At 36.8% G+C, this 24,590-nt stretch overlaps 3 protein-coding genes and 2 pseudogenes across 3 annotated transcripts; 2 read left to right on the top strand and 3 right to left on the bottom strand.

The window, feature by feature from the left end:
• Positions 1-47: 47 nt before the first annotated feature.
• Positions 48-4,149, bottom strand: LOC18020540 (annotated as a pseudogene).
• A 7,065-nt stretch (positions 4,150-11,214) lies between these two features.
• Positions 11,215-14,439, top strand: LOC112087460. Its single transcript, XM_024157380.1, has 5 exons — positions 11,215-11,369; positions 11,419-11,518; positions 11,952-12,729; positions 12,927-13,906; positions 13,957-14,439. Exons 1-5 carry the CDS (start codon positions 11,215-11,217, stop codon positions 14,437-14,439), a joined length of 2,496 nt encoding a protein of 831 aa, XP_024013148.1.
• Positions 14,440-15,306: 867 nt separating this feature from the next.
• On the bottom strand, positions 15,307-17,423 carry LOC18020539 (serine/threonine-protein phosphatase PP1 isozyme 7). Its single transcript, XM_006403183.2, has 4 exons — positions 17,192-17,423; positions 16,538-17,097; positions 16,234-16,455; positions 15,307-15,582 (listed from the first exon to the last, which is right to left on the bottom strand). Exons 1-4 carry the CDS (start codon positions 17,358-17,360, stop codon positions 15,547-15,549), a joined length of 987 nt encoding a protein of 328 aa, XP_006403246.2. The 5' UTR covers positions 17,361-17,423; the 3' UTR covers positions 15,307-15,546.
• A 690-nt stretch (positions 17,424-18,113) lies between these two features.
• Positions 18,114-20,323, bottom strand: LOC18020538. The gene has a single exon (XM_006403182.2). The coding sequence runs from the start codon at positions 20,248-20,250 to the stop codon at positions 18,277-18,279; it is 1,974 nt and encodes a 657-aa protein (XP_006403245.1). The 5' UTR covers positions 20,251-20,323; the 3' UTR covers positions 18,114-18,276.
• A 2,962-nt stretch (positions 20,324-23,285) lies between these two features.
• LOC112087459 lies at positions 23,286-24,590 on the top strand (annotated as a pseudogene).

Genomic DNA, 24,590 nt, shown 5'->3' with positions numbered 1-24,590 from the left:
CGAAAGGACAATATATAATTTTGGTTAAGGCAAAAGTTTTTATACCTTTAGTTTCTTCTGGAAGTTGCGACGGCGAACGAGGCCGTCTCATCATTCACATTCTTGCCCGAAAGCTCCTCAAGAGACTTGCCTTTAGATGCCGGCACTAAAAACGTCATGATCATACCAACAAAGTTAATAACACCAAAAAAAAAGTTCTTGACACCAATACTCGGTGGGTATCCTGCGTCCATCTTGGTCTTATCCTTTTACTGAGTCAGGTATAAGAATCCAAATGCTCCCACGATAGCTCCCGCCTTACCCGCCGCAGCTGATATTCCATGACAAGTGGATCTCAACCTAGCTGGGAAGATCTCGGCTGGAAAAACAAATATAGTTGCATCTGGACCGAAGTTTGCAACGAAGAAAGTTAGAGAGTAAATAATGACTAATCCGATGTGGTTGTCCGGTTTGATCCAGTGTTCATTAGGGAAAAAGCTATAGCGAACATAAATATGGTCATGAAGAAGAATCCCATCAGTTGGATCGCAAATCTTCCCAATTATATGGGACGGTACTACAGAGCGTGATGAGGGTTTGAGCCCTACCGATCTTGTAAACCTCTTGGATGGCATTCATCGTAGCCGCATTTGGGATCCATCCGATCGTGGAAGAAATATCTTTCTGAAATAAGGTTTGGCTGTAAAACATGATGTCAAGCAAAAACCAAGTTGAGCTGGTTCCTAAGAGAGGAAGTCCTGGCTGATCTAGAAGAAAAATTAGTTGGGACATAAGTTTATAAACAGGAAAAAAAAAGTTGGGGGCAAATTATTTTTTTACCACTAAATTAAAATTATTTTGATTGAATTTGCATAAATATTTTAAGAAAAAAAATTTTTTTTAAAAAAAAAGTAGGGGGCACTTGACCCCATTCTTCCTTTATTACATCCGCCCCTGAAAGTCCATGTCGTCTAAGGAACTCCTTGAAAAACAATCCATATTTTATTTCTAAACAATACATAGTTAAGCTTAGGGTCTCTAACAATCTTTTAATTTCTTCCTCAGCTTCAAGATCCACTTGCAAAACTTTAGCCATGTCTTGTGTGGCTTGTTTGATGTTTTTGGCAACTAAAGCGGTGTAGCGAGCAGTTTCTGACATTTTCATTAGCCAGTAATAGGTCATAGCCGCGGGAAGATTTTCAACCATAAGGATGATACGCCATAAGTAATCAGCTTAAGGTACGGTTGAGCCAACATGGTATACACAACAGATTTCTGATGAGAATTGGTGATCGAAAATGCTCGAGAATATTAACGCAACGATACCTTCAGCCAAGATCCCAACCCTTGCACAGTGAACACGGACTACAGTGAACGTACCACAAATCGTTTTGTTCCCATACTCCGACATGATCGTTGCTGAAAGTGTGCACCTATACCAATTCCAAGCCAAAACCTTTTTGCCACAGCTGCGGAAAAAATTGACAATATACACAAATAAATTATTTTTGCATGTTAAAAGTCACTAATGGTCTTCAGGTGTCATTAATATATCTATATATTTCGTCCGTTTTAACTTTCAACACAATTATCTTAAAAAAGGTTGATATATATTCAGAATTTTCTTATAAAGTTTATTATATCCGTAAGTCTATTATATCTAGGCCTGGAATTATTATCCGGTATCCGGTCCTATCCGATCCGTAAAAACCAAATATCCGTGTAGTTCGGATTCAGATCTGAATAGTAAAATTAAGTATTTGGTTATTTTGGATACAGATCCAGATAATAGAAAATTTTAAAACCGGGTATCCGTTATCCATTTGTTAAATATTTATTTCTTTTTGATAATATTTATTCATTTTTAAAAATTAACTGTAAAATTATTTTTGGTTTAACTCATACATATGATTGAAATTCATATTGCATGATAATTTTCTATTTCAGATTTGAGAGAAGAACATGAAAATGGATAGCATATGGACAAGAAGATAAATTAACTTCTCTATTACTATTTTCTCTTTTGCTATCTAAACTTTTAAACTTTGTGCTATTTGAATGCTACTTGAATGCTTTTAAATTTTTGCTATTCATAACTTTTGCTATGATGATACATTTTAATTATCTATGTTATCGCATTATAATTTAAAAAATTGAAGATTTTTTTTAAATCAGCAAAACCGGATATCCGATCGGATATCCGTAAATATTTGGTTCAAACCGAATATCCAGAGTTTTCGGATCCGGATAGTAAAATTGATTATCCGGTGGATCCGGATCTGGATTCGGATACCTTGATAAGTCCGGATATCCGGCTCCGTTCTAGCCCTAATATATCTGTTAATAACTTCAATACAATATCCATAGTTAAAAGTTAAAAAAAAAACTCATTCAATTATTTTCTCAACTTAATTACAAGATTGTAAAAAGAAATTCAAATTTCACTTAAATATTGGATTCGTAAAATAAAAAATACAGTAAACTTTTATAAATTAATAATGTGAGGACCATGATATTTTATTAATTTATTGTGATACTAATTTCATTACAAATTAATAATTATTAATTTTTAGAGAAAATTTATTTTTCACCCATCTTTTCCTAAAACTTTATTTCAAATGAAGTTATATTTAAAAATTTAAACTCATATGCTTATAAAATAACATGCATAAACTTAAAATTATGATAACTAGTTATAGCAATCCCAATAGAATAGTTATCTCTATTTATTAATTCTGGAATAAATTATCTATGTAATAATATAAATGTTCATTAGTACAAAATTTATAAAAAAAAATATGGCTATTATCCTTATTGTTGGTGCTGAAACTGAAGATAATACCATAATATATTTCGAAACAATTACGCGTAAGAAAATCAATTATCACATCTAACATTTTTCATAAATTTTGAATGGAGATACAAAAAAGAACATTAAAAGCTATTGATGTAAATCAATAAAGAGATGATTTTCAATAAAATTTTAAACTTAAATAAAAACAAAAAAGATTAACTATATTTTAGTCTATACATATATATACTTAAATTTTCAAAAATTATTAATTTATGTTTATATTGGGACCATTTATTTACATAGGAGTTTCAAAAAAATTATTATCTAATTATCTTATCGAATTTGATGGATTTTTACACTGGCCCGACTGGGACCAGAAAAATTTATTAATTTATAGTGATTATTAATTTATCGAGTATTAATTTATAGAGGTTCTAATTCTGAACGTAAAATGAATGTGAAATATCATTTAAAAGAATCCAATATAAAAGAAATATAAAATAAAATAAAAAATAAAATAAAAATTCGTTTAGTACCTGAAAAAGCAAAGAGTTGTCATGACATTTTTACATTTTACCAAGAAAAAAAGAGTTGTCATGACGCCCTTGGAACTATTTCCAAAGGAGAGATCGGAGGCGATAGAGCAAAGGACCATCAAAATCAAAGTGATTCTGTAAACATTTTTCCGGCCTAGTTGTCTCCAAGCCACCCAAAAAAACGTTGACCCATAAGTGTCTCACACAAAGCCACACCATTGACAGCGGCCACAACTTATGGCAGGAGTGTTCCAGGCTTTTCTGCTCCTTGTGGTAGTAAATGCGACCTAAGATCTTTGTGAGCAACGAGATACAAAAAAAGATTGTAAGCATCAGTGAAGAAACCCAATCCAGCGATAACAATCTCCATGAAATGGTAAACCTGTGTTTTGGCTACATCGAGTACCTTGAGCACTCCTTGGAAGATCAATTTTGGGATTATTGTGTATTAGTATGAGGATATGTTCAGTAATTTCTAATTCGATGAAGGGTCGAATTAAAAGTTGTTTCTATATATAAATAGAAAGTTTTGATTCCATTACAATCCTAACAAGAAAAACACAAAAATTTTTGCATCCAATCACCTCCAGCTATTCAGGGTTTGTTGTAGAAAAACCATTCTCAAAATTTAAAACATAAACCATGGATCCAAAAGATACGCTTGCGCTTCTGTTCTTATGAATCATGAACTCATCTGTTATAGTAGTTTATTAAAAAATAAAACCTACAATTGGTATCATAGCATCATGTTCAGGTTCTGTTTAATATTTAGGCTATTGTTAATTAATTCAGAATTATTTTGGTGAAAATTTTAGATCATTGAATCTGATTATTGCTCATAAGGTTTTGTTTTCTAGAAATTTTATTTAATTTTTATCAAAATTTTCTGTGAGCAATTTCTTGGATCAATTTTGATATAAATCTCTGAAACTTATTGAGCAAAATTGAGCAAAATTCAGATCTGGTTCGCGGCCTGGTGGCTGTGAGTTTTTTTTTCAAAACCCTACAGTCAGAAGGTTGAAGAAAAGGGTAATTTGGTTTTTCATGTTGTTGATTTAATGAAACACATTATTTCATTTATTGAGATTTTCTTTTGGGCTTGACCCAAATTAAGAAGAAGAAACCATAAGGTATGGACTGCAGGTTCATTGGCAAAATTAAAAGAAGGAAAATAAAGAGGAATAGGACTATAGTTTTTTTTTCAACCACTATGCCGCTGTATTATTCTTGCATATAGAGCCCATAAACTTTTAGTTATACATTTGCGCAAGAATAAAATTAAATTCTTAATAAATAGATAAATTAGATTATGCAAGTTAAATATTTGTATTGGGTAAAGTAACTTCTATAGTGGATATTTTTTTATGGATAATATTAAATATTGTGTATGTATTTTAATGCGAATATTAAATCACTCAGAGGTAAATTTGTATTTCGCCGAATTACGGAGATAATTGTGATGATAAACATGTGATGATTATTAGAAATAATTATGTGAATGATAAAGATTGTTCTCTTTTTTTTAGCAAATTTCGCTACGGTATCTACAAACTTATGATCAATTCCAACTCTTAGTGGTTCCAATTTCAAGGAGTAGAAAAGTAAAGTTAAGATCGTTCTTGAGTGTATGGATCTTGATCTTGCGTTAATTAGGATGGAATCACTTGCTTCTCATATAGATACCAGCGCTGTTGGGGATAAGGCAACTTATGAGACATGGTAACGTTCTAATCGCATTGGTCTAATGATCATTAGAGACACTATTCCAGAAACCATTAGAGGTGATGAGGAGGTCATAGATCTCAAACAGTTCATTGCGGAGATGGATTTGCATTCTAAAAGTGATTATATAGTTAACATCTCTAAAGTTCAGGCCAAAAGGATTAAAACTAAGGTTATTAAAAATATTGCTGCTAAAGGTCCAATCCAAGAAGAACAGACCAAAGTTGAAAACATATGTTTCTTTTGTAAAGAAAATAGACACATGAAGAAAGAATTCCAAAAGTGTCACACACTATATAAGGCCATATTTTTCGCTATGGTCTGTTCTGAGTTGAATTTAGTTGAAGTACCTAGAAATACTTAGACTCAAGTGCAACTACTAACATTAGTGTTTCACTACAGGATTGCCTAAGATATCAAAATCTAACTGAAGCTGAAAGACACATTCATGTGGCAAATGGAACTTTGGTATATGTGGAGGCAATTACACATTTAAAAAAAAAAATTCAGTACTAATTGTTTTCTGGATTTGAAAAGGCGACTTGATTCAGGAAAAATTTGGTTCCTGGTCTTTATTTAGACTAGTCTGGATATTTTTGTGTATCAGGGAATGGAAAAGTGGTTGTGTCTTTAGATTTAATTGTGATTGGGACCGGTACTCTTCTGGAAAATCGTAGTCTTTACATGCTACACACTATAGATTCTCGTGATGACGGCTTAAGCGTTGAATCAAGGGGTACTAAACGTAAGTTAGACAATGTAAGTTCAGGAACTTTGTGGCTGAAGCACCTAGGTCACATCTCTCGGAACAGAGTTGAGTGACTTGTGTCCAATGGCATTTTGAGTTTTGTTGACTTTACAAATTATGATACCTGTGTGGATTGCATTAGAGGAAAACAAACTAAAAATAAGAAATTGGGTGCATACAGAGCTACGGATGTCCTTGAATTGATACATACAGACATTTGTGGACCATTTCCTACAACATCTTGGAACGCTCACCAATACTTAATATCATTCATTGATGACTAGTATCGGTATTCATACTTCTTTTTTATTCATGAAAATGCAGAGTCTATAGACGTGTTCAAACAGTTTAAGGCCGAAGTTGGGAACCAACTTGAGCAAAGGATAAAGTCTGTCAGATCTGAACATGGTAATGAATATTATGGTCGGCATGACGGTTTAGGTGAACAGCATTGAAGACCATTTGCTAGATACCTAGAGAAGTGTTAAATTGTTCTCCAATACATTATGCCTGGGTCTCCCAGTATGAATGGTGTATCGGAAAGATGCAATCGCAGTCTTAATTAAGGACATGGTAAGGAGTATGATTTTTCATTCCACTTCACCTGAATCACTTTGGGGAGGGGCACAAAAACTGTAGCTTACATTCTTAATAGAGTACCAACTAAGGCAACTGCAAAGACACCTTAGGAGCTTTGGACTGGTAGAAAACCTAGTCTGAAATATTTTTACATTTGGGGATGTCCAACTGAGGCTAGGCCTTATAGGCCATTTGAGAAGAAGTTGGACTTCACAACTGTGAGCAGTTAGTTTGTTGGTTATTCTGAGTGATTTAGGGGCTATAAGTTTTATGATCCCACACAGAAGACTATTTTTTAGACGGGAATAATCACATTTTTTTGAGGATTTTGAATTTGGAAGGAGAAATGAAGTTAAGAACATCATTTTTGAAGAAGAATTAATTTTGGTTCCTAATCTGGTTCGTATAGTTGCTTTGGACAAAGAAAATTTGGAACCTCAAGTTGATATTGAAGTTCTTTCTCCAAATTAAAGATGTTATCAAACCTGAAGGTTAAATTCAAAATCCTCAAGAGATGGTGCAACAAGAACATGTGCATTTGCAGCGATCCATTAGCGAAAGAAGACTATTCGAGATGATTACACAGTACTTATGGAACAAGAGCGAATTAAACCCAATTGGAAGATGATCCTATCAACTTTCATGAGGCCATGGACAATTCTAATTCAGATAAGTGGGTCAAAACTAGTGAAAAAAAGTATCAGTCAATGCTAGACTAACGTTTGGGACCTTGTCTAGTTACCAGAAGGAAAGAAACCCTTAGGTTGCAAATGAAATTTAAGACCAAACTGGACTCAAGTGGTAATGTGGAGAGATATACAAGGCTCGTCTAGTAGCTAAAGGATATACTCAAAAAGAAGATATTGACTACAAAGAAAGATATTTTCCAGTTTTATCAATGGAATCTTTTAAGACAATCATGGCTCTTGTCTCAATCAATACCCTAAAGGAAATTTGGAAATTCAGAAACTGCAGAAGATGCCTTATGCATCTGTAGTAGGAATTCTGATATATGCTCAAGTTTCTACGCATCCGGATTTAGTGTACATTGTTGGAGTTTTAAGCAGATACTTAATTAATCCAGGTTTGGACCATTGGAAAGCACCCAAAAAATTCATGAGGTACCTGCAGAGAACAACAGATTATATGCTCACTTATCAGAGATCAGATCATTCGGAGATCATTGAGTATTCTGATTCTGACTTTGATGGATGTTGAGATAGTAGAAAGTCTACATCAGGTTTTGTTTTTCTATTGGCCGCTGGAGCTATTTTTTGGCGTAGTGGTAAACAATCACTTATAGCTTCTTCCACAATGGCGGCAGAATTTGTAGCAATTTACAAGGCCTCAAATCAGGCACTTTGACTGAGGAATTTTGTCACAGGGCTGCGAATTCTTGAGGGAATTGAAAGACCATTGAAGTTATATTGTGACAATAAGTCAGCTGTTTTTACTCCAATAACAATAAAAGCATGACAAAGTCAAAGTTTATTGACATCAAGTTCCTAGTTGTGAAGGAGAAGGTACAGAGAGCTGAGATTTCTATAGAACACTTAGGGACAAACTCCATGATAGCAGATCTCTTACAAAAGGTATTCCACCAAAGGTCTTTCATGAGTATACTGCTCAAATGGGTGTTTCAGTGTTCGAGGATCATTTGGTTTAATGGGAGTTATCATTTGTTTTTTTTTTGTTCTATGTTTTGGTTGTTTTATGCACATTATTTTCTGATCAGAAGTAAAGCTTTGGATTACATCTATACACTAAATTACAAGATTTCAATAAAATAGGACCACTTGAAAATGGACATGTATTTATCACCATCATGTGATTTTCATGTCATACTTTTCATAATTGATCTATGTTATTTGGCTATACTGATTTCAGTGATCATAGAATGTTTAATTATGATTGTTATAACAAATCTATGTTGCTATAGTCAAGGAAAAGATTTTATATACTCTCAGATGTAATATCATGGAATTTTTTAGCTCTCATAAAATCTATCATATTTTCAGGATACATATATGATCCAGTGAAAAATTGTAAGATCTATTTTGGGGTCAGAGAATTAATTAATATGTTAAGGCCACTAAGTGGTCATTTTAGAATCAAGTTAATAACTAAGGGGCATAAGTGTTTTAGAAATTTAATGTAAAGATAAGTTCAGTAATTTCTAATTTGATAATTGGTCATACTAAAAATTATTTTTATATATAAATAATAGGTTTTGGTCCCAAAGATAACTTTAACAAGAAATACAAAAACAGTTTTCATATCCTATAATTTGAGACCTTCAATTATTTGTGGAAGAAATATTTCCAAACCCAAAATAAAACTTAGAATCCCTAACAACTTCTAACTAGATTCTATTACGTGCATCTGCACAAAACTATTTTTAATTTATCAAAATTTTGTAATATAATTTATGTTTTTTGTTTTTGTTTAGATATAATTTTTAATAACTGGTAAATACTTTTTCTGTTTCTATATAATTTGTTTCTATTAATTTATTATTTCTAGTATAAATATATGATCGCGGTTACAAAAACAAATTATTCTAACCTGTTTTTTCATATTAATCCAAAAATACAACGTTAATAAAAACGTCATTATAACATATCTAATTATATTAATAAAAAAGAACCGCAATTATTAAAATATGATTCTAACCCATCCATTTATATTATTTGTATATTTTATATATTTTAAGTTTGAATATTTAAAATTTTAGATTCATTTCATAAAACTTACAATAATATATCATTTTCATTTTTTCATTGAAAATATTATTTAAATTTAAATATTTAAATTAAATCTAAATTAATATCTAATTTTATTATTTTTGTAAAAATATTATAATAATTTATTTTATGATTTTTGATAAATAATGCAACCTATATTTAAAGAAATCTATAACAAATCTAAATTCAAATTTAAATTTTCGAATTTATTTTAAAATATATTTAAAATATATTATTTTATTTATATTACATTAAATTGACTTGTTTGGTAACATAAATAAGACCTTCTCGAATAAAATTCCCTGAGTGTAGTGGTCCGATGTCTCAATCCGGCGGTCCATAAAGTTGGTGGCTTGCTAAAGGCTCTCCCCCTGATTTGGGATCTAGAAGACAAGGTGAGGGGCAGAGTTGTGGGAGACAACCGATTTCAGTTCATTTTTGGATGCGAGAGAAACCTGAACCATGTTCTTGTTAAAGGACCATGTTCTTGTGAATGTACCGTGGTTCATTTTTGAATGTGATCGATGGTCTCCAACTCCTGGACCAGATTATTTGAATCTAATTCCCTTCTGGATTAGAATTAAGGTTTGCCAGTGCATCTACTGAAGAATCAAGTAGTAGACAGTTTGATTTTCCCGTTAGGTAGAGTGGATGGTATTGAGCTTCACGCGAAAAACTCTACTTATGTGGAATATGTTAGAGCACATGACTGGCTCCCTGCTGATCAACCCTTGCAGTTTAGGAAACGTGCAAGGTTCCACACTGGAGAAAATATTCTTACGGAACTCATCTATGAGAAGCTCCTGAATGCTTGCTTTCTATGCAAGATACTCACTCATGACCAAGCGGCATGCTCCTATAATATTAGTGAAGGAAAGAGTCAAAGCTTGGAGGCTCCTAGAAGATCCAGCTCAAAGAGAGAAGGGGAGAAAACTCGATCTAAAGGAAAAGGAAAGGAGATTGCTGTGGAGAAAAACGTGAAAAGTGGAAGTGAAAAAAGTTCCTCTTCTTTGGCGGATATCAGGACTTCCAGACGAGGAGTAAAAGAGAGGTTACACTGGAACCAATCATCTTCACACATGGTAGAACATCGCGGTGGTCAAGTCTGGAGGAAAAAAGAAGGATCAGGAGCTGGTAAGGGTATTGATGGGGTTAGCTCAGCTAGTGCTAAAGAGTCTGTTTTTTCCACTCAAGAAAAAAGAATGTCCAGTGGCAATGAAGTTCAGAACAGACATAGATCCGATGAGAGTGGTCAGGCTGGTTCAGCTAGGTCCCCGTCTGTTTTCAATAGGCTTAGAGACTCCGGGAATAGTTCTGGAAAAAAGAACGGAAGTCAGGAAATAGATCCTTGATGTCACGGTAAATCGCAAGTAAAGGAGGGTTTGCCTGAAGGTAAAGACATTGGGGGATCGGAGAGGAGTAACTCATTATTGGTTTTTGAAAGGCTTGGAGCGGAGGGACTAGTGGAGGAAATGAGAGACCAGATAGCTCAAAAGAGGAGACGGCTCAGCTCAAGTGATGATAGGAATAACAAAAGAGCAAGAACTGAAGCTAAGCTGAACTCTCCTAGCTCTTATTCGATGTTTCTTAGACTTGGAGGGGATAGATCTGAATCAGGAGGAAAGGGCTCAGGAAACAGGAACTCTGTAAGAACAAGTCTACCTTAGAAGGTGACGATATCCCAAACCATTCTGCTGTTTTTATGGCTGATGGTAGTGGATCTTTGTTTAAAGAAGGGTTGATGGTTAATACCAACCCTTCGAAGCCTCAATGAGAGTACTGAGCTGTAACTTTCAGGGGGTGGGGAATATCCCTACAGTTCGTCAATTACGGGAAATACGATGTCGGTATTTCCTTGAAATAGTATTCCTCTGTGAGACCAATAATAAAAGAAGATACCTGAAAAATGTTGTAGGACATCTTGGTTATCATGATCTGCATAATGTGGAACCAGTTGGTCTAAGTGGAGGATTAGCAATTATGTGGAGAGAGTCTGTTTCTGTTAGTATCCTCTACTTGGACAAAAGAATCATTGATACTAGAGTTAGATGAGAGGATAAATAGTTCTATCTATCATGTATTTATGGGGACCCTGTCAAACAAAACCGAGGAATGGTGTGGGAAAGATTAACGAGAATTGAGATTGAAAGAAATGCTCCATGGATGATGACAGGGGACTTTAATGAGTTGGTGGATCCCTCAGAGAAACAGGGTGGTAATGAGAGAAGTGAAGACACATGTAAGGAATTCAAACAGATGTTGAAAACGTGTGTGGGATGTTAGACACGATGAATTTCAGTTTTCATGGATTGGCAGAAGGAATGAGGAGCTGGTGAAATGTAGACTGGACAAAACGGTAGCTAATCAAGCTTGGGCCGAGATGTTTGATCAAGCAAAGGCTAACTATCTCCAACGGGTGAGCTCTGATCACAGCCCTCTAATCACATGCCTGCTAGAGGATCAAAGAAAAAGATGGGCAGAGTTCAAATATGATCACCGGCCTTTTGGTATGGACGGTTTTAGGGAAGGAATAGTGAAAGCTTGGAAGGCTATGTATTTTGGAAATAGAGTAGACTTTATGGACTGAATCAAATATGCACGGAAAGCTATCTCAGGATGGAAAAGAAAGACCAATCGAATTCTGCCAAGAGAATCCAAGAGCTATATTTTCATATAGATGAGGCATCCAAAAGGGAGGATGTGTCTACTGAGGAGATAAGAAGAATGAAAAAGGAGCTTGACCATGAGTATAGAAAGGAAGAGGAGTTTTGGAAACTCAAAAGTAGAGTCACTTGGCTAACCAAAAGAGATCGCAACACAAAGTTTTTTCATGCGGCTACTAAAAACAGGAGAGCCCAAAATCGCATCAGGGTAAAGAGTGGTTTGCGGAGAAGGATTTTGGAAGGATTGCAGAAAAATACTTTAAGACTCTCTTTAGTTCTGAAGATATTGGGGTCTGTGAGAATATTCTTAATGAGATACATAGGTACGAGAAGAGGATTTCTCAGGCCCAGAATGATGATGTCATCAAGCCTGTATCTAGAGAGGAGGTGAAAAAGACGGTCTTCGATATCAACCCGAGTAAATGTCCGGGCCCAGATGGTATGAATGGGTTCTTTTATCAGCAGTTTTGGGAGGACATTGGGGATGAGATTACAAGTATGGTGCAAGACTTCTTCACGACTGGTATTATGGGGAATGGAGTTAATAAGACGATTATTTGTCTAATCCCAAAGAAGATGAAGGCAAACAAGATGGCTGATTTTAGACCAATCAGCCTAAGTAATGTAGCGTACAAGGTTATTGCTAAAGTCTTGGCGTCCAGGATTAAGGGTCTGTTACCAGCAATTGTATCAGAATTGCAGGCTGCATTCGTGAAAGGGCGTCTAATCACCGACAACATACTGGTGGTTCATGAACTTCTTCACGCACTAAGATCCAAGAACAAGTGCTCGGAGGAATTCATAGCAATAAAGACGGACATATCCAAAGCGTATGACAGGGTTGAGTGGAGTTTTTTAAGGATGGCTCTTAGAATATTGGGTTTCAACGAATGGTGCATTCACCTGATCATGATGTGTGTGAAGACGGTCTCTTATCAGGTACTCATAAACGGTCAAGCAGTCGGTAACATCATCCCATCCAGAGGCCTGAGACAAGGTGATCTGCTATCACCCTATCTTTTTGTTATGTGTACTGAAATTCTGGTCAGAATGTTGAGGAAAGCTGAGAATGATAAGAGAATTACCGGTCTTAAAGTAGCAAGAACAGCTCCCCCAATTTTGCACCTCTTTTTGCTGATGATAATATGTTTTACTGCAAAGAGAATGATGCAGAATTAGGCGTTTTGGTTGGAATCCTTGATTTGTATAGCCTTGCTTCTGGCCAAAGAATTAATTACCAGAAATTGAGTGTGTACTTTGGCAAACTAATCCCAGAAGAAAGAAGGGCTGATATTAAAAGTAAACTGGAGATAGACCAAGAAGGTGGGGAAGGCAATTATCTTGGGATGCCTGAATCTTTTAGTAGTTCCAAGGTGTCGATATTTAGCTGTCTTAAGGAGAACCTGGAGAACAGAGTGGGTAGTTGGCAGAACAGATTTTTGTCGCAAGGAGGGAAGAAAATTTTGTTAAAATATGTCGGTCAAGCCCTTCCCACTTATACTATGCGCTGCTTCCTCTTGCCAAAGATGGTCTGTAAGGAGATTGTTCAGGTCATGGCTGATTTCTGGTGGAGAAATAACCAGGAGAAGAGATGTATGCACTGGAAGACCTGGGAATATATGAGCAAGGCCAAGATCCATGGTGGGATGGGTTTTCGAGATTTGGAGGCTTTTAATGTGGCTTTTTTGGGCAAACAATTATGGAGAATAATATCCCACCCTGAGTCTTTGATAGCTAAGGTATATAAGGCAAGGTACTTCCTTCATTCTGATCCGTTGAATGCAAAGCTAGGTTCTGGACCTTCATATGCATGGAGGAGTATTCTTGCGTCACAGAACTTTATTAAAAGAGGTGCAAGGGCGATTATTGGTAATGGTCAAAAGACATCAATTTGGGGTGAGCAGTGGATTGAGAGGAAGCCGGCTAAACCAGTTTTGGCAACTAAATGGGTGCAACCGCACCTACGCCATGTTGTTAATGAGTTAAATATAGTTGGAGACATGCTCCATAGTAATGGTCGAGAATGGAATATGGAGTTCCTTGGGGCGTTTCTGACGGATGAGGATATTGCTCGAGTGCAAAGTATACGACCTGGTGGCCGCTTTAGCGAAGATAGATATTCATGGGATTTCACAAATCGGGTCTATATTCTGTTAAGTCTGGTTACTGGGTGTTGATGAATGTTATTAAGCCGGAACAACAACTGGTAGAGATTAACCAGCCAAGTTTGGACTGTTTATTCCAAGAGGTGTGGAGATCTGAGACAAGTCCGAAAGTTCAGCATTTTCTTTGGAGGTGTCTGTGTAATTCACTCCCTGTTGCTGTGAATCTGGTTAACAGACATATAGCTAAAGACCCTATGTGTCCTCGATGTCAAGATGGAGTTGAGGATGTGAACCATGTTCTTTTTGAGTGCCCTTATGCTCGCCTGAACTGGGCCATTTCCCCTGTTCCTGCTCCTCCGTATGGAATAATGTCTAACTATATCTTTTCAAATTTACATAGAGTTCTTATCTTTGCTAATAATCAACCTGTCTTTAAGGAAGCAAAGAAATTTGTCCCATGGTTGGTTTGGAGGTTGTGGAAAAATCGAAATGATTTCATTTTCAAAGAGAAGGATTATGACCCTCTGGCATTGGTTCAAAAAGCTATGGAAGATGCTGAGTTTTGGTAGAATAGTAAGAAGGAGAAAGAACAGAGAAGACTTATCGCTCCCACGGTAAGAACTCGCTCGGCCTGGAAACCACTCTCTAATGATTGGTTAAAAATGCAATGTGGATGCAGCGTGGAAGAGTGGTGGTGATCGGTGTGGATGGATCCTGAGGGATTCTCGTGGTGATGTCATATGGATGGGAGGTCGAGTATTGCCACAAATGAATTTGGCTCTAGAAGCAGAGGCTGAAGCTCTCCGATGGGCTATACTCACGCTCTCTAGTTTTCGCTATCGATAAGTGATATTTGAGACTGACTGCAAAAACATGGTGGATGCATGTATGGATGGAGAACAATGGCGGACTCTAAGTGCATACCTTCAAGATATATCCTGTCTAATTACAAGTCTTGATAAGGTGAGGACTGAGTTCCAAAAGAGAGAGAGTAATAGAGTGGCTGATATAATAACTCAGGAATCATTATCTTTTGATATTAGTGTTCTTAAGTTGTATTCTTGTGTGCCAAGTTGGGTTGCAAAAGAAGTTGAGAAGGAAAAATCTGAGTTGTAATAATCTTTGGATTAATAAGAGTATGTTGTTGAGCCAAAAAAAAGTTATCCAAAAATAGAATAGTAAAAATTAAGTAAAACCTGTTTAGACACAAAACATGCTTCTGTTTTAATAGTATAGATGATGTAGTCATATAGAACATATTTTCGTGCTAAGTCCATTTTTGGTTTTATTATTCCTTATGTAGTCATATAGAGTTTATCGTCGGATGTAGGATGATCGAGAGAAAAAATTGTGAATATATTTTTCTTGTTAGAAACAGTTTTGGAAAATAAAAGTAGAAAAGATGTATGGTGGTTTCGAAAAAACATAACCAAAAATTTGGTCCAAAGGAAAACATGTTTTATTCAAATTTAATGCACCAACAATTACAAAACCAAATTTACAACGAAAAGAAAGAAGACAACAGCAAAGAAAACACACACACAGGTAAAGTGAAGTGCCCAAATAAGTAAACCCAAAAGCTTCTAAAAATCCGAAATTCAAAATCCTCTTGCTCTTGCTAAGCATTATCATACTCAGTTGCATGCTTGTAGAAGTCATCGTGAGTCATCAAATCTTCATCGGTTGTATGAACTCTGCGAACTCAGAATCGACTGGATATAAAAAGAAAACAAAATATTTCGATCAAATGGTTAGAGATTTCAAGCTTACCCATGTACATCATGGTATCACCAAAATTTATGACTTTAAATCACTAGTAATGAGAAATCCCAAAGGTGTTTAACCCTGAAAAATCGATTGAAAAATGTTTTTTTTTACTCTTCTATAGAATTCAAAAGAGAAAATGTGCTTTAAAATGTATTCTCGAATGTATATGTTTTAACAAAAACTAACAAACTGTATAGTCTGTATTAAGAAAAAAAACGAAAAAAACTCACTCGAATCGGGCAACAAAAATTCCCAACTATTTCAGTAACCGAATAAACCTCAAAATTAAAGTCCATTGATTAAGTGTTAATTTTGAAACATTGGGTCTAAAAAGGGTTGGTTCCTTTGTACCCCGGATTCAAAGTCCCTTTGGAACGGAGAGTTTTTCGTTAGAGCAGAATATCAAAAGACTGATAGGTGATGTTTCTATTTTTATTTTTTTCCATTGAATTCAAAAGAGAAAACAGATTTGAATACGTAGACCTTCATATGCCATTTTTATATTTAAAAAATAAAAACAAAACACACTTATTTGAAATCATAAACCGAAACTAAATCACTAACTGAAAAATATGCTATGTGATTTATACACATACCTTGACTTTAGGATAAGGGAAGCTAGTTTTAGTACCACCTCTGCCTCCGAAACTGAATTTCGATTTCTTGTCATTAGGTTTTAAGATCTGAAAAGAGCAGGTCAAATCATCGTCCACACTCATTATCGCACCTGCATTATTGAATTCCCCACAGTAATTCGGCGCAGAGAATATCGTCACGAGCTGCTTGTTCGCAAAGAATTCAAACCCATCTTCCACAACCTGAGACGAAACCGTTTGCTTGCGTCAAAAGAAAACACACACTGTAAACTGTTGCTTTGAGCGCAAGTAACAAGAAACAAACCTGATGAGCCCTACAAATTAGGTCAAGATCGAGTCTTTTGAGAAACTCAGAAACTGTATCCGATCCAAAAGTGTATGAAACTCCACGATCGTTATGCCCCCAACCTCTAACCACTTTATCAGGATCAGACCACAAGAGATCACAGAGTAAACCACGATCAGGAATATCCGTTGGACGACGAATATCCCTAATCTGTCTCAAGCTAAGCAGCTCCGGGGAGATCCCACCGTGCATACAGAGAATCCGGTCATCGATGAGGGCAGCCACGGGGAGACAATTGAAGCAATCAGTGAAGATTCGCCAAATCTTGACACTAAAACGACGTTTACACTCGTCGTAGAAGCCGTAGATGCGATTGATCGAAGCACTTTCGTGGTTTCCTCTGAGGAGGAAGAAGTTTTCAGGGAACTTGATCTTATAAGCGAGTAAGAGACAAATTGTTTCGATGCTTTGTTTGCCACGATCGACGTAATCTCCAAGGAACAAGTAGTTAGAATGAGGAGGGTGTCCTCCGTGTTCGAACAGTCTTAAGAGATCTGAGTATTGTCCATGAATGTCCCCTGTTGTTTTTTGTTGTTTCAACCAAAATTTTCCGTAAGAACACAATATCAGAGAATAGATAAGATAGAAAGAGAGAGAGAATGGTTATGTTACCACAAATTTTGACAGGAGCTTCGAGGTCCAAGAGATTTGGTTGTCTCAAGAAGATATCTCTAGAGACGAAACAGAGCTTTTTGATCTCTGTTTCTGACAACTGAATAGTCTTTCCTGGTTTCTCTCTAGCTTCAAGCAACCTCTTGATCACCGAGTCTAAAGCATCCATTGATAAACCTCAAGAAACAGATCAACAATGATACTAAACAGCAATGACGAACCTAAAAGATTTATAATAAACAGAAGCTGTTGTATATATATAGAAAATAAGTGAAAAAGTTTAGAGCTTTATGTTCTTTTATATGCTCTTTCTCTTTGTGGTAAAGAACGGTGATTGTCAACTTGATGAAAGGGCTTTATAAAGCCGCGTTGAAGAATATATTCTTCTTCCATTTTAGCAAAAGCCCATGTGTTAAAACATAACCTACATTGTTCTAAGTTCAACTACATCATGTCACAACCAGATGCTAGCTCAATTAGAAAACTCTTTCCTTATTTGTTTTGTTGAGCTTGAATCAAATCCGGTTAGGTCGTGCTTCAAATTCAAGATCTTTCACGGGTAAAGAGCGTGAAAAGCGTTCTTTCGCCTTCATAGTATCTAGGTTTTGGGTTCAGGGTAATTCTCAAAAAATTGTTTTGTTGATTTGTTTGCATCATATCAATCAAGCAACTTGGCCATCTACAAGAACATATTCGTTATGAAACTACCGGATGTGAGAGGACACCACAGGAATAACGAGAAAGAGATTAGAGAATATTAGTTTGGCTTTTGCCCTTTCCTCTATTAGAACCAAGAGAGAGAGGGAGGAAAGATTCCAAAGTTAGGAGGAAACGAAGAGTGATGCCTCCTCTTATGACTTCTAGATCATTTCAATTTCTTAATTGTAAATCTAATTAGGCGTAGGTACTTAAAATGAAAGAATAAACAAGATTTCATTCATTTCATCGCATAATACCACAGATCAAAAATAGAACACGAAAAAAAAAAATTCAAACTTTAGTTGGTGTAAAACTCAAAAGAAAAAAACTGATAAATATATAATATGGTGCTAGGTATTAAGCGTTATAGCTTGTGTATGTGTAACTCAGTCATAAACAACAAGCTTCTTGTACTCCTCACCTTTAATGGCTAACCCCATGACATCTTCAGGATTCACAATCCCACCTTCCTCAAGAAACAGAGTCAGTAAATTCTTCGAAAACCCACTAACCAAAGCCACTCCTTTCTGCTTAGCCACCACGGGTGTAGCCGACGAGTCTCTCAAGTTCCAAAACACAATCTCAGGAGGATTCTCAAAACCATTCTCCTTATACTTCCTCTGAACCAACTCATAATCTGTTTCCCATTTCTCCTTGGACCGTTGCTTTGCCCTCTTCAACTGTTCCTCGTAACGAACAGAGTAATCTACCTCCGAATCACTGTCCGAATCACGTTCCCAACCACTGTCTCCCTTAGCTTCATCGAACTCCATGTCACTGAACACAAACAAACGCTTGAGCATCTGGTCTTTGGTTAAATTATTCTCCACTGCAACCTCTAGAATCCGATCAAACACCTTCTGGAAATCCGTGTTATTCCCCCAGTCCATTTCCCTGACAAACTCTGTCTTCTCTCTCAGACTCGAACCCGTGACTACATGAAGCTGCGGGTTTTCGCTAAAGGTGATAACTTTCCCTTTCCACGGCTCTTCATTAAGCTCCGAGACCAATAAACCAAGCGCCACGCAAACCTCCATAGGAGTACCACTCATGCTTCCAGAGACATCACAAATCGCCAAAGAGTTCCTCATCTTCCCTTTCTTGGCAACATCATCAACCATTCTAGCCCATTGAAGCTCTGCAACTTCACTCCCACTATCATCCTCAAGCTGGCTGATTATCTGGTGTGGAAGCAACGCACCAGAAGCGATCTTCGCCTTTCCCGACTTCACATCCTCAAGAAACTGCGAAAACCTCTCGCCATCATGCTCCACAAAGAGCTTCTTGTAAGTCTTCATAGCCACGGAAGCAACTCTATTGTACTTCAATAGATTCCATTCATTTGCACTCATAGACAACTCAGGCAATTCAAGAGCTTTATGCAACGGCACAAGAACCTCTTTCCTCAACCTATCTCTAATCCTATAAGCGTAATGCACTTCCTCTGTTCCTTGGTACTCATCTCTAGAGAACATTCTTCTAGCAATTGCTTCACATATCAAAGTAGTCTTATCATACGAAGAGTCAACAGAAGGACACCACTTCGAAGCTAAACCAATCTTATTCGGCTCATTAGAATTCAAACACTTCAGATCTGATTTCAACAAATCAGCAAACAAATCTGCAACTTTGTCAAACAGTAATCTGTAATTGGCATCTGATTTATACCTCTCTAAAGCCTTCTTCGCCTTCTCCAACTCTTTCTGTTTCCGTAAAGCCCTGGCCTTGGTTTTATCTACAGGACCAGCAAGCTCCTCTGCGTTTTCAAGAATCCGATCTTCCAAATCACCAGAAAGGTTGGACCTTTCGCTGCTCTTACGCTTGAATTTCCTCTGAGTCTTCTTCCTCCATGACATTTTCTTCCCTCTCTCTGTTTCCTGACCTTCGAGGATCCGATAAAGAATCTCAGGCAAATCTTTCAAATACCCGAAATCGACGAGAGAAGGGAGATTCAAAGCTAGGGTTTTCGGGTGATTCTGGTAAAGCCAAAACGCGGCAGTGTAAAACCCTTCTCTGTCTGATTTTCCGGTTCCTCGAACTCCTCTGAGATTGCAGACGAGCTTCAACGTGGTCAACGGGTCGTGAGACCAAGAAACCGCCAGCCGTTGAATCAGATCGCCGGGAGACGTGTCGGGGACGATGTGGAAGAAGAAATCGAGACATGGGTTCCCCGAGGAGAGAAAAGTTGGCGAGAAGTTTTCGGTTAGACCCATCGGTGGTTTTCCTTCGAGGTTTAGTGTGGCGGTTTTGGAGATCAAATTGTGGTCATCGGAAACAGGGGTTTCCGGCGGATTAGTGTTCGGAGTCTCTAAAGAGGCGACGGAAGGTGGGCCAAGAAGGGTTGAAGTAGAAGAAGCCATTGAAGAGATTAGAGAGAGAGAGAAAAAGAGATTTGTGATGGTCTCTGTTTTTCTTTAAGGGTTTTGACTTTGAGATGGAAGCATGTTAAACCATCTTTATTGCAGGTTTTCTCTTGGTTTCTTGAGGCTTTTTTAGAATAAAATTTAATTAAAAAAATCCAATATAAGTGGGATCGATCCTAATTTTGGACTGAGAAGAAACGATCCGTCTTATGGACGTGGCGATCTTTGAGTGGCTTGAAAAAAATTCGGCCAAATCTCATCTTCTTCGGTCAAAAAAACATGGCCATTTCTCTTTGAGTCGAAACGATCTCACCGAAGCACCCGACTAATTCATCCGGCGATGCTCTTCTTCTCCGGCGATGCTCTTCTTCTCCGGCGATGCTCTTCTTCTCCGGCGATGCTCTTCTTCTCCGGCACCGATATGCAGAGGCTTGTATCTGTTTTCCATCGATTTAACAGATAAGTGATTCTTAATCCTCTTAATCCTCTTTGTTCGTTTTTGATTCTTCATCTTCTTTCTCGTGTTCTTCATCGAGGATTTCGTTTGTAAATCTTAGAAATAGTTAAATGATCTCTCTATGTTGCATGTAGTTTCTATCTATTTCCTGAATTAGTCTCTAAATCGATGCATTGTAAATGGTTTTCTGATCTGTAATTTGTAAACGGTTCATGATCTGCAAATGGTTGTTGATCTGTAAATGGTATGTGGTTCATCATATGTAAATCGTTTTTGATCATATGCTCTATCTATTTCTATCTCTTTTAGCTTAAGTTAATGGTTCATGATTGAAATTGTTCATGCTCGGTGATGGTTCATAATATGGTTAATGGTTTTTGCAGATTTTGCTTATTATGCCAAAGGTCTATCTCCTACTGTTCTTCTTCTCTATGCTCGTAACCAAGGTTCCTCTTCTCTTTGCTCGTTACAAAGGTTAAGGTTAGTCTTCTAGTTTTGTTGATGACAATTAATGCCTAGTTAGATATGGAGTGGTTGAGGCTTGATCAATGCTGCTTCAGTTTTCATGGTTTTAAAGGGTTTAATGATTTAGGGAAGTGGTTAATGAAAGCTGATTCTGTGTTAGATAAATGTCAACTCAATATACCTCTTTTTGCTTTAGTGTAGAGTAATGGCTGAGATTAGGTTGGTTTATGATATTAAATGGGGTATGAACCCTGGAAAACGTTTATGGTTTTCTTCTTTCAATGTTCCTTTTCATTACCTTCATTAATGTTGCATCGTTGGTTTATTTCATAGCTGGTGCTTCCTCTATTTATAATCATATTTTCTTTCCTTCTTCTTCTCAGTTTGTGCTTGTTTTTTGTTCTGTTTTTGATTCTCCTTCTTCCTCTTTCCGTAAAAGAGTCTTGCTTCATCTCTTTCTTCTCATCTTTTCTTGTAATCCCTTAACCCATTTCCACAACCAATTCCCAAAAGCGACTTGCCTCAAACTTCTCTTCTTTTCTTCTCATCTTTTCTTTTAATCCTTCTCTTCTCATCTTTTCTTCTCAACTTTTTATCTTTTCTTCTGGTCTTTTCTTCTCATCTTTCCTTGTACCAAATGGCATTCTCTTCTACCCCAGCTTTGTTGAACTGTTGAACAGTCAACAAGATTCTGTTTTTTGCGGATATCCATCAAGCTTTGTTGAAGAAACCCCTCTGTGTGCTGCATCCATCGGTGAAGCATCACCTGTTGTGGAAAAGAAGGAAAGAAGACAGTGGAGCCCGAGTGATGATATTCTTCTCATTAGCTCGTAGTTAAACACTAGTAAGGATGCTGTGGTGGGAAATGAACAGAAGTCAACAGCCATTTATTTTTCAGCATCTTCAAAGTGTGTTGGTGAGAAGATAGAGGCGATCCAATGCAAGCAAAGATGGCAGAAAATAAATGATCAAGTATGCAAATTCTGTGGAGCATATGAGGCTGCTTGTAGAGAGAGATCAAGTGGTCAGAATGAGAATGATATTCTCAAAATGGCTCATGAGATATTCTACAACAATCACAAGAAGAAGTTCACTTTAGAGCATGCTTGGTATGAGCTCAGAAATGATCAGAAATGGTCTGCTCTTTCAACAGAAAAAGTCGCTGGAAACTCCAAAAAAAGAAGAGTTTTAGATGGATCGGGTGCTGAGGAGACCCACCCTTGCGATGAAGATAATGGAGGCAAGCGACCTGCAGGTGTCAAGGCATCTAAAGCCAAGGGCAAGAAGCCAGCGGTAGAGAAAGAAGAACCATTGCTTGCGCTTCAAGCAGTGTGGCCAATTCAAGAGAAAGACTTGGAAATGAAGGCAAAAATCAAAAAGATGGGTATACTTGAATGTCTTTTGGCCAAGCAAGGGCCACTATCAGAGTATGAGGAAGATGTTAAGAAGAAACTCATGACTGAATTGTTTTAGAATGTTTTCTGTTAAAGTTTATGTTTAAGCTTTTTTAAACCTTAAGTTTGTGTTTGTACTTGCTTAAGGTGGGTCTGATCTCTCGGTTAAGTACTTGAATGTGGTTGTTACTTTTGTTCTTTATCTATGAAAATGAATGTTTCTTTTTATTAACTTGAATGTTGGTGTTACTTTTGTTCTTTACCTTACGATGATGAGCTTTAAGTTTGATCTTTATAAAAAAATTAACTAAACATGATGAACTTTGCTCTTGTTCAATTATTATGCCAACTCACCTTATGTTTGTACTTGTACTATTGTGTTGACAGATTTCCCACTCGGTGGACAAGAATTATTGCATAGGCGTGGCCACAAAACACCAAATGAGTGTCACAAGTCTCTTTTCTATTGCCTTGTATTTTGTTTTTTTCTTCTCAGACCACACATTGTAAAAACAATTTGACACCACATGTATAAGTTAGAGTCGTTTATTTATAGAGACTTTACTTTGCTACCAATCTAAGTTTCCAAACTCTTCCTTCGTCTTCCTTCTTACTTTGCTACCAATATAAGTTTCCATACTTTGATACAAATCACAAGCTTTCTCAATTTAATTCTCTTCTTTTTCTTTCATTTCCAATCAAATTCCTTTAAAAAAATGGCTTCTTCATCCAACAACGACTTCAATGGGCCAGTTAATGAAGCTTTTGAAGAAAACGTAGAGCAAATGTTCAATCAAACTTTACAGAATTGTTTGAATTATTATGGCGATCAAATGGAGACAACCAAATCACGGAAAAAACAGGCTTTTATCAAAAGAGATCGTGAAGAAGGCCACAACCGGTTATGGAACGACTATTTCAGTGAAACTCCAACATATCCGGCTAATTATTTCCGGCGACGTTTTAGGATGAACAAACATTTGTTCTTACGTATAGTTGAAAAACTTTCCACCGAAGTACGTTACTTCAGACAGAAGAAAGATGCGCTCGGAAGGCCTGGTCTCTCACCACTTCAGAAGTGTACAGTTGCCATTCGTCTCTTGGCATATGGCACTGCGGCTGATACAGTTGACGAATACCTCCGTCTAGGTGAAACAACCGCTCGTGCATGTTTGGAACATTTTGTAGAAGGAATTGTTAATTTGTTCGGTGATGAGTACTTAAGAAGACCCACCCCAGAGGATCTTCAACGGTTACTTCATTTCGGAGAGCAACGAGGATTTCCCGGAATGATAGGAATCATCGACTGTATACATTGGGAGTGGAAGAATTGTCCAACGGCTTGGAAAGGCCAGTATACACGTGGTTCAGGAAAACCCACTATCGTTCTAGAGGCAGTTGCTTCATATGATCTGTGGATATGGCATGCCTTTTTTGGACCTCCAGGTACATTAAATGATTTAAACGTTCTTGATCGATCTCCCGTTTTTGATGATATAATACAAGGTAAAGCTCCACGAGTAAATTTTTATGTCAACGGACGGGAGTATAAGTTAGCATACTATCTCACAGATGGTATCTATCCAAAATGGGCCACTTTTGTGCAATCTATACCAGCTCCACAAGATCCTAAGTCATGCTTATTTGCTGAACGTCAAAAAGGCTACCGAAAAGATGTCGAACGTGCTTTTGGAGTCTTACAGGCTCGCTTCGCCGTTGTTAAAAATCCCGCTCATTTTTGGGATAAAGCAAAAATAGGGAAGATTATGAGAGCTTGTATCATACTCCATAATATGATAGTAGAAGACGAACGAGATGGATACAGACATTTTGATCTTTCAGATTTTGAACATGGAGAAGGAAGCGGAAGTTCAACTGTGGATCTCTCATATTCAACGTATATGCCCTCAAACATTGCTAATATGATGGGTATTCGAAATGATATTCGGGATAAACCACGGCATGATCGTTTGCAAGCTGATTTGTTGGAGCATGTCTGACAAAAATTTGGGACGTACTGA

This window comes from Eutrema salsugineum, unplaced genomic scaffold, assembly GCF_000478725.1.
Source record: "Eutrema salsugineum unplaced genomic scaffold, Eutsalg1_0 scaffold_17, whole genome shotgun sequence".
Classification (NCBI taxonomy): domain Eukaryota; kingdom Viridiplantae; phylum Streptophyta; class Magnoliopsida; order Brassicales; family Brassicaceae; genus Eutrema; species Eutrema salsugineum.
Note: the sequence above shows the minus strand (reverse complement) of the source record. Positions and strands in the feature narration are given on the sequence as shown.

What these genes read in the sequence shown, in the direction of transcription:
- LOC18020538 (XM_006403182.2), bottom strand. Translation starts at nt 20,250, where the DNA reads ATGGCTTCTTCTACTTCAACCCTTCTTGGCCCACCTTCCGTCGCCTCT.
- LOC18020539 (XM_006403183.2), bottom strand. Translation starts at nt 17,360, where the DNA reads ATGGATGCTTTAGACTCGGTGATCAAGAGGTTGCTTGAAGCTAGAGAG. An exon ending in AGCTCCTGTCAAAATTTGTG is followed by an intron (nt 17,098 to 17,191) that starts GTAACATAACCA and finishes AAAAAACAACAG; the next exon opens with GGGACATTCATGGACAATAC. An exon ending in TCCCTTATCCTAAAGTCAAG is followed by an intron (nt 15,583 to 16,233) that starts GTATGTGTATAA and finishes TTTTATATCCAG; the next exon opens with TCGATTCTGAGTTCGCAGAG.
- LOC112087460 (XM_024157380.1), top strand. Translation starts at nt 11,215, where the DNA reads ATGGTGTGGGAAAGATTAACGAGAATTGAGATTGAAAGAAATGCTCCA. An exon ending in TTCAAACAGATGTTGAAAAC is followed by an intron (nt 11,370 to 11,418) that starts GTGTGTGGGATG and finishes ATGGATTGGCAG; the next exon opens with AAGGAATGAGGAGCTGGTGA. An exon ending in CATAAACGGTCAAGCAGTCG is followed by an intron (nt 12,730 to 12,926) that starts GTAACATCATCC and finishes TTTACTGCAAAG; the next exon opens with AGAATGATGCAGAATTAGGC.